At 44.5% G+C, this 14100-nt stretch overlaps 1 protein-coding gene across 1 annotated transcript in view; it reads right to left on the bottom strand.

Moving 5' to 3' along the window:
* Positions 1-12924, bottom strand: part of Tex36 (testis expressed 36) — a 183532-nt gene extending 170608 nt beyond the window's left edge. The window contains exons 1-4 of the mRNA XM_013021888.1: positions 12874-12924; positions 6799-6930; positions 6032-6112; positions 1264-1512 (exon numbers count right to left, since the gene is read on the bottom strand). Coding sequence (XP_012877342.1) covers positions 1264-1512; positions 6032-6112; positions 6799-6930; positions 12874-12924 — 513 coding nt within the window. The remainder of the gene's footprint in view (positions 1-1263; positions 1513-6031; positions 6113-6798; positions 6931-12873) is intronic.
* Between the last annotated feature and the right edge of the window lie 1176 nt (positions 12925-14100).

The following is a 14100-nucleotide window of genomic DNA, read 5'->3' as shown; positions in this document are numbered from 1 at the left end:
TACCACTTGAGCCACAGCACCACTTCCGGCTTTTTTCTTATGTGGTGCTGAGGAATCGAACCCAGGGCCTCAGGCATGCAAGGCAAGCGCTCTACTACTGAGCCTCCTTCCCAGCCCCTAGTGTATATTTTTTTAACTTGAGAAACTAATTCTAATACTCAGAGCTATCATGCCCAAGAATAAACAAGAACTTTGGCCTTGAAAAAAAATGGTATTACTGTTCAATTGATGATGAAGGAAGATGTAAGTGAACACTGCTTAGAAAAAGATACTTCCCTGGTAATTGGAGACATGTGAAATAAAAAACAGCAAAACATGAGCTTCTGTGTTTGAGGGGTTTTGTGTGTGTGTGTGTGTGTGTGTGTGTGTGTGTGTGTGTGTGTGTTATTGTTGTTGTTGTTGTTATTTGATTTTGTTTAGGTCCTTAAATTTTCAGAAGGTAATGTGAACAGAGAAAAACAAACTCACTCACATAGTTTTTTCAACAGTAATTGGCTGCACATTTGAAGGGTGCATTCTGTCCAACCAAACACTAAGCCAATAGCTCTCCAGTGCTTGTTCCTGATATACATGCACACATGCCCCAAGATGGCTGGTCCCAAAAGTTCACAGAGCATCATGCCTAGCCCAAAAGGTCATGAGTAATATAAATTCTAATCAATAGGAAAGTTATTTTTTAAAACACAGTGCATTTATCCTTGAGGATGCAGTGTAGCTGTGTTGTTTTTTCAAAGTTTGTCTCTCAGTCTATTTATACTGATGCTGCAACAACTCCAAGATATGTGATAAAATATCAAAAGAAACTTGGAGAATGGCATGTCCTTTGAGACATTTATTATGTCCATAGTCTTATGCATGTATGCCCGTGCATGTGATTGTGCACGCACAGAACAGAAACAACTTTTAGGAACAGGATAAAGATCAGAGATGAGGTGGAACAAGAGGACCTTTTGCTTTCTCTGTATTCTTTGTAACTTAAAGTTGAAAATGAAGAAGATAATTTTTAAACTCCCCTAAAGGTGACAGTCTTAAAAGGTTCTTTTGACATGCCTATTGCTTCCCATGCCTTTATTTTATAAGGAGTTGACTGCTTTCCAACCTTATGAGAAGTCATAAAAGTATTTTGCAGATTAAATCATAGTGCTAGACCAGAAAACATTTACTTTTAGAATGTCTGATGAAATACTAATATTATAAAACTTATCAAGAATCTTCTGGGAGGATTTTTGGCAAAATAGCCTTTTGGTCGGCACCCAATCTTACTTTTGATTTTCGTTTTAATAACTCTGCACAGCTTGTCTCTGGAATTAACTTAAGAGCACTCCACCCCTCACTGTAACATCTCGGGAAGCGTCTGAAGCTGGAGATCACCACAGCCTCCGTGCACACACCTGGTAGTGGCTTATTTGGAAAGCCATCAAGACAAGATGGAATGTAGTCACAAGCCCAGAGATTGAAATTTCTAGAAACATGTTGCCCTTTGTCTGCAGAAATCTTCTTACGACCCAGGCCCTGGAGAAGAATGAAAGTATTTAAGGTCACATAGCTTTGAGGTTTTTGACTACATGGCATGTGTACATTCATAAATACAGCATATGACAACTCTTACATAAAGACCCTTTACAACTTGTTAATTGTCATAAAGAGACAAAACAATCTGCTGACGTCCTTTATGGTTCTCATGCCTTCCAGTGTCACCCCAGGGACTGAACTGTGAGGGACATGGAAGGCAAAGCCTCAGCTCCTAGGACCCAGGGTAAGTCCCCATCCCTGGCACCCTCCCCACCCCTCAGCAGACACATGGCTCTTTAACTAAGAAACCAGGAAAGCGATTCTTGCCCAGACCCCTGGCTCCTGGGAAGGAAGAAGGACTCAGGATTCTACCCTCAGGCCTGTCCTTAACTCTAGGCACCTAACATGCAAACCTGAGAATCACTGTGTATTCAAACTTATACATTTAAAAAATGTGAAATAAAATATAAGTGAACACAAAGGGCCAAAGGAAACATACAGTGGATTACACTGACTCTGTGTCAATGAAATGCGGCTCATGAAGGCCAGGAGGTTTTAGTTGGGTTCATGACTTGAGGAGAGTTCTTAAAGGTATTACAGTTGGCCCTCTGAATCTTTGGATTCAACCAACCCTGATTCAACTATCCCTGGATCAAACAAATGTTTTTCAAAAATAACATCTATAAAGCCTAGCAACTGTGGTTCATACCCGTAATTCTAGCTATATGAGATGCAGAGACCAGGAGGATCACAGTTCAAGACCAGTTGGGAAAAACAGTTCAGGGACTTCATCTCCACCAGCATTTGGGCTCAGTAGTTACACCTGTCTTCTCAAGTATATGAGAAGCTGAGATCAGGATTGTAGTTCAAATTATCTAGACAAAAGTGTTTTCAAGGGCATGGATACATCAAAAGCTGGGCACAGTGGCAAGTGCCTGTCATCTCAGACACAGAGGGAGGTAGAAACAGGAGAACCACAGTCCAAGCTGGCCTGGGCAAAAATAATCAAAGAAGAGGGGGATGGTGGATTATAGACAGCCACCTTTCTTGCATCTCTGTAGACTGACTGAATAAAGAGCAAGGCAGGGATGGTAGGGGGCACCAGCAAAGGCAACACCATCTTTCCTTACTTTCTCACTCATGCTTTCTATCCCCTTGTTAGCATCCTTCTCCACAGCAAATGAATTATACAATTACAAACAAAAATATCAGGCATCTGCACTCATCACATTCCTCTCCTTTCCCCTCCTCTTCTCTCTCTGCCTCCATACTCTTATAGCTAAGTTCTAACTGTTACCTATACTATTCTTACTCTTCTAAACCTCAAGAGTACTATTTTAAAAAAAGAACACCCTGCCTACATAAGGTGATTGGTTTTGTAGATAATGTTACCAATAGTATCTTTTTTTTTATTTTTTATTTTTGGTCGGTCATGAGGCTTGAACTCTGGGCCTGAGCACTGTCCCTCAGCTCTTCAGCTCAAGGCTAGTGCTCTACCACTTGAGCCACAGCACCACTTTCTGGTTTTCTAGTGGTTTATTGGAGATAAGGGTTTCACAGCTTTTCCTGCCCAGGCTGGCTTTGAACTGTGATCCGCCACCGTCGCCCAGCTACCAATAATAACTGTTCATAAATATCTGGTGGGGTTTTGAATTGGTGAATTTATTAGAACTGAGATAGACCCTCACACCAGCAGTGAAAAACAGTTCAATCAACCCAGCTAACACTCAGTCCTACAAGAATATACAGAATAAAGTGGAAAGACTTCTGGTTCACAAAATCTGAAACCACAGTCTTCAAATGCAGAAACTCCAACATAGAAATACAAAAAAGCAAGGAAACAGCACCTCCATAAATCAGCAATTACATGATGAAGCATCAGAATGATAGTGAAGTGGAAGAAGCCTCATTCTGAGCTCAAAGGAATGCTGATAAGAAATATTAAATGAAATGAAAGAGGACATTTATGTACAACTACATGAATTCAAAGAGAATACAGCAAACTACTAAAGGAATTCAACAGGAATATCAAATAAATACAAATCAACAGCTAAATGAATTCAATGAGAATATAGCTAACCAGCTAAAAGAGATCAAAGAAGACACATATAAACAAATAAATGAAGTAAAGAAGTCAATTCAATATACATATATATGCTCTAACTAAAGCATGAGTTACACAGAAGTGGATTTTACTAGTGTCACTCCTTTGAACAATCAGTTGTTTGAGAAAATGAACACCAGAAAGCTGAAATATGCCTTGTCTGAAGTGGGGTAGAGTTGAAGAGGACAGGAGCAGATATGTGGAGAGAGGAATGGTGGGAAAATCCAATCATAACAATTAATGTGGAAATGGAACCAGTGCCTTGAAACCATCTATTCCATCCAGGGTGAGAGGGATGGGGGGGAGGAGGGAAGGATGTGATGGAAGGGGTGACATTGATCAAATGTATTGTACTAACAGATTGACATGTCCAATTGAAATCCTTTTGTTCAACTACTAAAGGTTGTTAGAAAATCAATTCAAGGCATGAAAACAGATCTCAATAAAGAAATAGAAATCTTGAAGGGAAAAAAATGAAGTCCTGGGTATGAAAATTCAAATGGAAAGCCTCTCCAGAAAAGTAGATGATATGAAAGAATTTCAGGGCTTGAAGATAGAATGGACACAGTAGAAAAAGTAAATGAAAATACAGAGAAAATATCAAAGAAATATGAAAAAAATGAAGGAAGTCAGGAATCTATTTAAAAGACCAAACATATACACAATGGGCATATATGAAGGAGAAGACATGCTAGCTGAGGCTCAACTCATTACTAGCAGAAGCATCCCCTACTGTTAAAGAGATAAGCACTTTTAGGTGTAAGAGGTTTTCAGAACAATCCATAGACCAGAGTAGAAAACCATCTAACTGCTATATATTGTACATAATAAGCACAGAGAAAAATAAAGAATACTGAAACCTTCAAGAAAGAAAAGTATGTCACTTTTAATACAGAAACACATCAGAATAATAGCCTATTTCTCAGAAGACACTGTAATGGCAAAGAAGATTTTGGTTTTTATATTACAAGCATTGAAAGTTAAAAATAAAAACTTGCCCAGCCAGAATATTCTACTCAGTGAAGTTATCATTTGTAATAGAAAGACAAATAAAAGTCTTTAACAAGGAACAAAAACTAAAACAATGTATCACAACTAGACCAGCACTGAAGAAGATACTCAAAAACATCCTGTACACAGATCAATGTAAACATGCAAAAAGTAGAAAAACCAAATCCTATCAGGTAAGTAGATAAGTATAATAGAAGAAAATTATCCAACACAAAAATTTTGATGGGGAGAGGAATGGTAGGAACAATTACGTACCTTGCAATTTTAAGTTAAAATGGACTCAATCCTCCAATCAAAAGACTTAGGATGGCAAGTTGGATCAAATCGCAAGACCTATCAGTTGTATATAAGGAATACATCTACCTGACCAAAATAAGCATTAGTTTAGCTTGAAAGGTTGAAAATAAAAATGTCTTCCAAGCAAATTAATCCTGAAAGCAGGCAGAAGTAGTTATACTCTCATATCTAACAAAGTAAATTTCAAAGAGAAATTACTTAGAATAGACAAAGAAGGTCACTTCATCATGTTAATAAAAGAAACTCTCCATGAGGCAGGCAGAACAGCAGGCACTGGTAGTTCACACCTGTAATCCTAGCTACTTGGAAGGCTGAGATGTGAGGCCCACAGTTGGAAGTTACTCCAGACTAGAAAGTTAATGAGATGCTTCTTCTCTTAGCCACCAAAAAGCTGGAAATGTAGCTGTGGCTCAGGTGGTAGAGCACTCACTAGCCTTGAGGGAAAAAGCTTAAGAGATAGTGTTCATGCCCAAGTTCACAAAAAAGAAAAGAAAAAAAAACAGAACAATTCTTAACATTTATCTACCACGTGTTGGTGCATTCTACTTCATTAAATAAATGTTACTGAGAAAAAAATGAAGAAAAGAGAAAAAGAAAATTTTAAAATTTACCATAATATAAAACTTACCATAACTAAAAAGCTCAATATTAGACACAAAACAGATGGCCTAAAAACTGTAACCATATTAAAAATTCATAGCATTCTCTTAATTCTTTTAGTTAAAATAGTTAAAAATTAAACAAACTATTTAGAAGCAAATGAGTCCTTAATTAGGAAAAACCCTTGAAATGTAGCCAAGGCAAAAGCCTGAAGAATATTCATAGTTTCATAAATTTATTAACACAATTTTTAAGTATTTGAACTAAACTTCAACTGAAGGGAAAAAAAAGAAGAGCAAACTAAAGGTGTTTCTTGGGGGTCACCAGGATTGTTTTTAATCAATTAGATAAAATTTTAGACACACATATCAGTAAAAGATACAGAAAGGGACGTCGACCTGGTGAACAGATTTTATATTCAGCCCTACTTCGTTGGGAGGTTTTGTTCTGTAGTGCTTGGCTGGAGCTATAGCCCCACCCCCTAATAATTTGAAAATAAATACTCACAGTGTCAAAATAGTATCCAGTGTTCTCCAAACTGTGGCGATTGTCGTGCATGGAGAAGGGGAAGCTGTTATTGACCGCTTGCTGGAGAAGAAGGGAAGGAGAGATGAAAAGGCACTCCAGGGTCTGCCCTGTGCCTTTAGAAGGGAGGACAATGACTGGGGGGAGGGGAGATGGACTGAGGTGACCTCCCAGGGGGTCATTAAACCCATCACCCACGGGAGCACACAGGGCAAGACGCAGTTGCCAAAAGCAGTGTGCCTGTCAGCTCAGACTTTGAAATGTACCACTTGCTAACTTTGAAACTTAGCCACTTTTCCTTATTCCTTCCTTCAAAAAGACTTCCTTTGGAAACAAGGATGGACTATCGTGTGGGTTCACAGAACCTAAAGTCAGCCCTGTGCGCCAACTGGTGTGTGTGTGTGTGTGTTGGACTAGTAAGGATCCTGAAACTCAAATCCTGGCCCCAGGTCCAGACTGAGTCTGGCAGGTGGTGAGACATAGGCTGCTCCCACCACATGAGGCCAGAAGTTGTCTTTGAACAGATCCAGAGCAGCTCGTGTGCTGATGGGCTTAGTGTGCGGGCACAGGTGCCCGTGGGGAGCCAAACCCTTTGTCCGGACCAGGAAGCCTCACACACTGACCCGGACAGGCCCAGAGACAGGCAATGGGCGGTGCCTTCCGGGAAATGTGGTCCCACCGATATGTCACAGTGCCACCCCTGTGGAGACACTCAGGATCCTGCAATTGTGCTCTGGGCTTGCACTCACCTTCTCCCGGATTTTGAATATTGGTGGCAGTTTACTCTCCAATTGCCCGATCAAATGTGGACAGTGGGGCTCTTTTAACATCCCACTGGTAATAGATTCTGGTGTCTTCTGTGTTAATCCAATGTGAGGAAACTGAGGGGAAAAAAAAGCACATGCCTGATTAGAACCAGGCTCGGCTGAGCTACTGAGCCAAGGGCTTCCTCTGACGGTGAGTAAATTTGGGAGTAATTTGGGGGCTTCTGCAGTGCCGTGGGAGGGGTGTCATCTTTGCCATTTCCAAGATACAATTGTGATGATCCACAGCCTTTACTGCGGCTGTTTGGGGCCACCCAGCGGTGCCTGGAAAGGTTTCCACCAATGGTGAGAACAAGCGGACTTCCTGGGAGAAGACAGACGTGTTGTCTGTGGTCTTCCTCTGGCCAGTGCCTGGATCTACGTCATGTTCAGCGGGACAAGGTGACCTCCAGCCCGGCAGGTAAGAGAAGGTCCCCAAGACCAGGGGAAGAGGGGAAGCAGGAGGGTCCCACTGACCCTTCAGGCAGGACATGACACAGGGAAGGGCAGGAAAAGCCCATGAAGGGGCCAGGAAGGGATGGAGCAAAAACAAGGAGGACAAGAAAGGTTGAGTCCTCCTCTATAAGGAAAGGAAGGAAACAGGGCTGGAAAGAATGAAATGGACCTGGCAAGTCCTCAGCTGACCCTTTGGGCAACACTGGGGCATGAGATGGCACTCAGAGTTGTTCTGGATTGGGCTGAGAGGACCTGGCTTTTCTGTAATGGGTCAGTGCTTGGATGGAATCCTGCGCTGTCCCAGGTGACCTCGATGACGTGACCTTGAGGAGGCAGATCTTTTCCTTGGACAGTGGGACCACACTCTCAGCAGCTGGAGCAATGTGACCCTTATTCCTGAGGCCAGAGTGTCTGGTACCGGAGACCTAGGGGAACTCACTCCAATTGTATTTAAATAGCACCCCTGAAAAGCTACCCAGACAAAGCAAGCTTTGAAGTAGAGCTCTCTAGAAGAAAATGAGTATAAATTAAAACTCGATTCTTGGTGAGGTTCCCCACAAAGGGAGAAGACTCTCGTATTGGGGCTACAGCCCAGGCTACTAATTCAGGAGCCCCAATGTGAGGAACTTCCTCCCCCTTATCTATAAAGTGGGAATAATCATAACTACCTGACAGGGTGGGTATGATTTTCAAAGCAAGCACAACATAGTAAGTGTGGGAAGATTCTACTTGCTCACTGCTCTCCCCTTCTTTCTTCCCAAACCCACTGACATCACCTTAGGTCAATCTTCCTTTTTTCCCTCTTATAGTATGATGACATTGGCAAACTATACAATTCGCCTTCAAGTCACAATCAAACTGTATATCCAGCAAGCTGCAGATTGGTGTCTGCCTGAGAGTGTGCTTAGTGAATTATCATTTGTATAAAAAGGCTGTGAGATTATTTTACAAATGTTACATGGGGAAGGGCATTCTCTGTGGCCATGAGAAGCTAGAAGACACAGCAATGGTAGATCTATTAAAGGAAGTACAGATGGAGAGACAGGAAGAGAGGAAAGAGGCAAAAAGAGATATATATATATGTATGTATATATATATATATATATATATCCAGCACTATTTATGTGAATAAGTCTATGCACCCAAAACAATAGATGATATACGAGAGCACATTGAGATAAAAGTCCAAGAACAGCCATTAAAACCACTGAAATGGCTGCCTGAGGATGAGGAGAAAACAAATGAAGATTGAGAACTATGAAAATACCACCCCAGCCCACGTGTATTGATGGGTGTTTTCCCAGAGGATATGTGGTGGGCTGGCCAGTCCTGAGGAGGAGCACCAGGGAAGGAGAAACTTCCTTTCCATCCACAACCACTTTGTGCCACCTAAGTATCAACTGTATTGTTTTTCCACAAGAAAATGAGGGGGGGAAAGAATGATAAGAAAGCAAATGTTCCTGAAATCCTACCAGCTTTTGCACTCTTTGTGCCTACACAAATGTACATCCACATGGATGATGATTTTTGTGTTACAGTATCACCTCATGGGTAATAGGATAAAAAATTTTTAGAGTTCACATTGACTTATTAATGTCAGCTTCTTGTCAACTCTACTGCCAAGCCAGATACCAATGCTGGCAACTGAGTCCCTGTAAGTTCACACCCAAACACAGGTATATGCAGATAGGGACCAATATTGCCTTTCAGAAAAAACCTGGACACAGGCTTGGGATGTGGCTTAGTGGTAGAGTGCTGCCTAGCATGCATGAAGCCCTGGGTTCAATTCCTTGGTACCACATGAACAATAAAGAAATTAAAACTGAAATGTAAACAAAACCTGGATTCTATGTCACATATGCTTTGCACCTTGACTTTTACTCACTTAACAGTATACCCTAGAAATCTGCCAATGAATATATATAGTATATAACATTCTGTATTATACTTTTGTTTCTGAATTTTTTTTGTCAGTTGTGGGACTTGAACTCTGGGCCTGGGCACTGACCCTCAGCTCTTCAGCTCAAGGAAAGTGCTCTACCACTTGAGCCACAGCACCACTTCTGGTTTTCTGGTGGTTTATTGGAGATGAGAGTCTCATGGACTTTCCTGCCTGAGCTGGCTTTGAACCACTGGTGCCTGGCCTCTAAATGATTTTTTGTAGTAAACATAAATTATACAAGGACTCCAGGTCACACCCACCCCTCCCCCTGTGTCTTGCCCCTCCCCCCTTCCCTCCCAACTGTGGGAATCCGGGCAGGGGAGCAGCTGCTCCCTGGCCACTGCCTGTGAGTTCATTTTTAGTCTCCAAGTCTATGGACCAAACTGCTGTTTTCAAAAAATAAAATAACTATAGCATTTTAGTTTCACTCTTAAAAAATCTATTTAATGGCTATCACATGATAGCTGTGAAGTAAACCCTTCTGTTAGATATCGTAACCATGACATACTGCTTTTTAACTGGTTGGCAGTGAAATTTTTGCTGCGTGCAATCACTCCGTGACCAAAATATTAAATAGGAAAATGAAAGTATGGAGAAAAAGACTTTCCTGCCTGGCCACAGCCAGATGACATCCAGCCAGGTCAACTGCAGAACGGCGGTCACCTCTAATGCGCAATGACTGTCTTCCCAAATGGGCGGCCGCTGAGGCAAAGCCAACAGTGTCTTTCATGTTCCCACCTCATCTACAAGTTACTTTGGGAAATTCATGCTCAGCACTATCCTTTTATGCCCTCAGGGCGGACAGCAGGAAGGGGTTGCACCAGGACTCAACTCAAACCCAGGGGAACATTTGTCCCACGCCTGGGACTGCACTCCACACTCCCAGTGGGAGGATGATATGAAAACCTCCCTAGGACACAAAGTAGATTCTCTCCCCCCTTCTCTCCCTCCTCAGCCCCTTCCTCCTCCTCCTCCTTATCAGTTGTGAGGCTTGAACTCATGTCCTGGGAGCTCTGTCCCGGATCTCTTCTGCTCAAGGCGAGTGTTCTACCTCTTTCAGCCACAGCAGCAATTCTTGTTTTCTGGTGGTTAATTGGAGATAAGAGTCTCACGGATTTTGATCCTCAGATCTCAGCCTCCTTAGTAGCTAGGACTTCAGGCAGGCATCACCAGCACCCAGCTCTAACTTCTTGTTTTATGAAAGCCAACGTGCAGATGTGAAAATGCTTCCCTGCGCTCCCTGGCAGCTGCGTTGCCTACATGACCCACTGAGCGAGGGCACAATGCCATTGGCAGGGCTTCTGGAAAGGTAGTTTCCTGATCCAAAGGGGCAGACTCAATAGACAGATGCTTCCCATCTTCTTGTTCTTTGAGCTTCCTCCCACTTCCATGCACTGGTTATGGGCTCACATGTGTACAAAATATACCTGTGTTATAGATAGCAAGTGCAGACAAGTTAACTATGAGACCTATACTTTATTTATTTATTTATTTTTATTTTTTAGGGGGTCTGGTTGTGGGGCCTGAACTCTGGGCCTAGGCGCTGTCCCTCAGCTCTTCAGCTCAAAGCTAGCGCTCTACCACTTGAGCCACAGCACCACTTCCGGCTTTTTTTCTTTTTGCTTATGTGGTGCTGAGGAATTGAACCCAGGGCCTCTGGCATGCAAGGCAAGCGCTCTACCACTGAGCCACCTTCCCAGCCTGAGACCTATACTTTATGCTGCACACTTCTAACTGAAAAAAAAATTCATCAAGCCTCATAATAGCATTCCAGTCTTACATTATGCTCCCATTTTATAAGAAAATAAACTGAGACCAGAGATTAGTTCTTTAGTACTGGGTTTTGAAATCAGGGTCTCATGCTCTCAGTTGGCATGCATATGCACGCACACAGGTGCGTGCATGAAAGAGCGAGGGGGGAGAGAAAGAGAAAGACAGAGAGAGAGAGAGAAGGACGGAGGGAGGGAGGGAGGGAGAATATGCTTGTGCTGGTCCTGGGGCTGGTCCTGGAGAACCAAGCTCAGGGCTTGAGCACTGTCTGGAGCTTTTGTGCTCAAAACCAGGGCTCTACCACTTGAGCCACAGCTCCATTTCTGGCTTTTTTTAGTAGTTAATTGGATATAAGTGTCTCATGGACTTTCTGGCCCAGGCTAGATTCAAACTGCACTCTTCAGACCTCAGCCTCTTGAGTAGCTAAGAGTATAGGTGTGGGCCACTGGTGCCTAGCTTAGTTGGCTTTTTTGCTAGAGGTTGGTGCTCTACCAGCTGAGCACAGCTGCATCAAGCTTTTTGCTGGTTAATATACTTTTCTGTCAAGTTTGGCTTTGAACTAAGGTCCTCAGATTTCAGCCTCCTGAGTGGCTAGGATGAAAGGCTTGAGTCAACCCCCTACCCCACCCCCACCACCGCTGCCCCATTTCTCAGTCTTAACCCAAGGTTATGTCTGAAAGTATGTGCAGTTTTTTTGGGGGAGGGGGTTTGTGCGTGTATTTTTTGTCGGTCATGGGGCCTGAACTCTGGGCCTGAGCGCTGTCCCTCAGCTCTTCAGCTCAAGGCTAGCATTTGAGCCAGTGCTGGCTTTTTCTGCTTATGTGGTTGCTGAGAAATCGAACCCAGGGCTTCATGCATGCAAGGTAAGCACTCTACCACTGAGCCACCTTCCCAGCCCCGAGTGTATGCGGTTTTTTTAATGTCCTAAAGACCTGAATTTGCCGACGTCTTTTCCACTTTTTCTGTTTCCAGTTAGACAAACAAAGCTATGATGGCTCTGCCTCTGGTGGTGCGAGTGCGCAGCGCAGGCCCGGGCGGCTGCGGAGACCTCCCCGCCACTGCTTTTGTGGATGAGTTGCAGACTGTCAGTGCACGAAGCACAGAACCAGAGCGCAAATAAGAGAAGTTCTTGGGACAACAAGGTTGAGACCTCACACACTGGAGGCCCTGAAAATGATACCTCAGTAGGTTTTGTAAGGGATATTGGGGGTGGGCATTTGAGCTGAGGACTCCAGGGGACAAGCTGGGCAGCACTGTGTGCCAATGTCTTAATGAGAGGAGGGGGGAGTCTGGGGAAGCGTGTGAGGCCAGGGCCGGAGCAGAGAAGCCGTGCACTCCCAGACTCGGCCCATTCCAGGCAGGTTGGGCTCAGGGAATCCGTTTACAGGCTGGCAGGAATGTGTTTAGAGGTCTCTATCCAGTGATCATTCCTTGAACAAATATTTACTGAGCATGCACCATGCACCAATGCTACTCTAGACACCGGGGAGATATCCCTGAGTGGAAAAGACAAAGGTACCAGTCTTCGTGGATCTTATACTCTAGGGAGAAAAATAAGGCACACAATAGAGCAAGACAGATATTGTGTGCGTAGAGGGGGGGAGAGGAAGCGGGCCCAGAATGCCCGCTGCCTAGTCGGCATCTCTCAGGAGCCAGCATGCACAGTGCTGACATCCATCTGGTCCTCCCAGGGATGCCGGAAATGCCAGACACAGTGGAAAGCGCTGGGACAAAGGGAAGGGACGGGTCAAAGGCCATGCTGCCCTGGGAAGTGGAGGGGATGGGACCTCAGCCCTGGGCTCTTGGAGAACCAGATGGCGTGAAAAAGCTCCCAGAGGGCACAGCGTCCTTACCCATCTTCCATCCTTGTCTAGAGCAGGCTTGAAACGCCTCCCTTTGGCCATTCTCTCCAGGAAGCTGAGGTGGCTGAAGGCAGCTCCCTCACTTCTCCAGGCTCTCCAAAGCTGGGGAAGAATCACCGCTCTGCACTCCTGGGGAAAGAGGCCGAATGCCCATTGTTGCCACGGAATGGGAGCTCCCCATCACAATGGGCAGAGAAGCCTTCTGAGGCCCTGGGGGTTCCTTCTGCGGGTGCTTGGCTGCTGAGACTCCCCTAACACGTGAGCTAGAGGGCCACGAGGGCTCCAGCTGGGGACACGCCACCCAGGGGCCGGACAGAGAGACGAGGACACTCAAAGCCTCTGAATCCTGAAGCCAGTGCTGGAGCTGATGTCTCTTGCTGGACATCTCCCCGTTTGCAGTGAAGTAAACTGAGTCCCGGGATTGGGTGACCTTCTCCACACCCTTAGTGCTGCCTTAGTACCAGGACCTAAGCTCTCCCTCCCATCTCTTCTGTGACTAACACACACACACACACACACACACACAGCTCTCACCCGCCTTGGAACCCACAGGAAGTAGGTTTCAGGAATAAGTATTGTGCACCAGATGCCAGGCTGGAAGAAACATTTAGCTGTATTTTTATTGTTTGTCATGACAACCTTCCGCAATGGCAAGTTAGAAAAACGAGCATTGGAAGTGGAGAGTGACACCGCCAATGGAGGAGGCTGCGGAAGTGAAATCCAGAGATCCTCAGCCTTTCCACAGGTCACCTGGTCTTCCCAGGGCTTCAAAGGCTGAAATCTGCCTTTCTTCCCGGCCTTGGGTACTCAAGTCCTGCCTCACTCCTGCTCAGTAGTGTGCTTTCTGCTTGTCTTTCTCCTTAGTTGAATGCTGTTCCACCAATGGTCTTGGCTATCCAGGAGAACTGTCCAGCTGTCTCCAGTGCTAAGAAACTATGTCTGCCCCTATTCATCCCCACAGGTTCTAATGCTACCGTGGTCATGACCTGGGGCATTATCCTCTGCCAGCACCCATGGCCCAGGGTGGCTCCTCAGAGAGACACAAGAGATGCCACCACTGCAGCTGTGACACAAAAGGCACAGGCAAAAGAAAGAGGAGGAGAAGATGGAGAGCTAGCTGCTACCATGCCCGCCTAGACAGGAAATCCTGCTGTGGGAGCAGCCATTCCATCCTGGGCTGATGCCGCCTGCTGGAAGCAGCCTGGGGCAGCTGATGCT

This window comes from Dipodomys ordii, unplaced genomic scaffold (genome assembly GCF_000151885.1).
Source record: "Dipodomys ordii isolate 6190 unplaced genomic scaffold, Dord_2.0 Scaffold58, whole genome shotgun sequence".
Lineage (NCBI taxonomy): Eukaryota > Metazoa > Chordata > Mammalia > Rodentia > Heteromyidae > Dipodomys > Dipodomys ordii.
The sequence above is the reverse complement of the archived record's forward strand: the minus strand, read 5'-3'. Positions and strand labels throughout refer to the sequence as shown.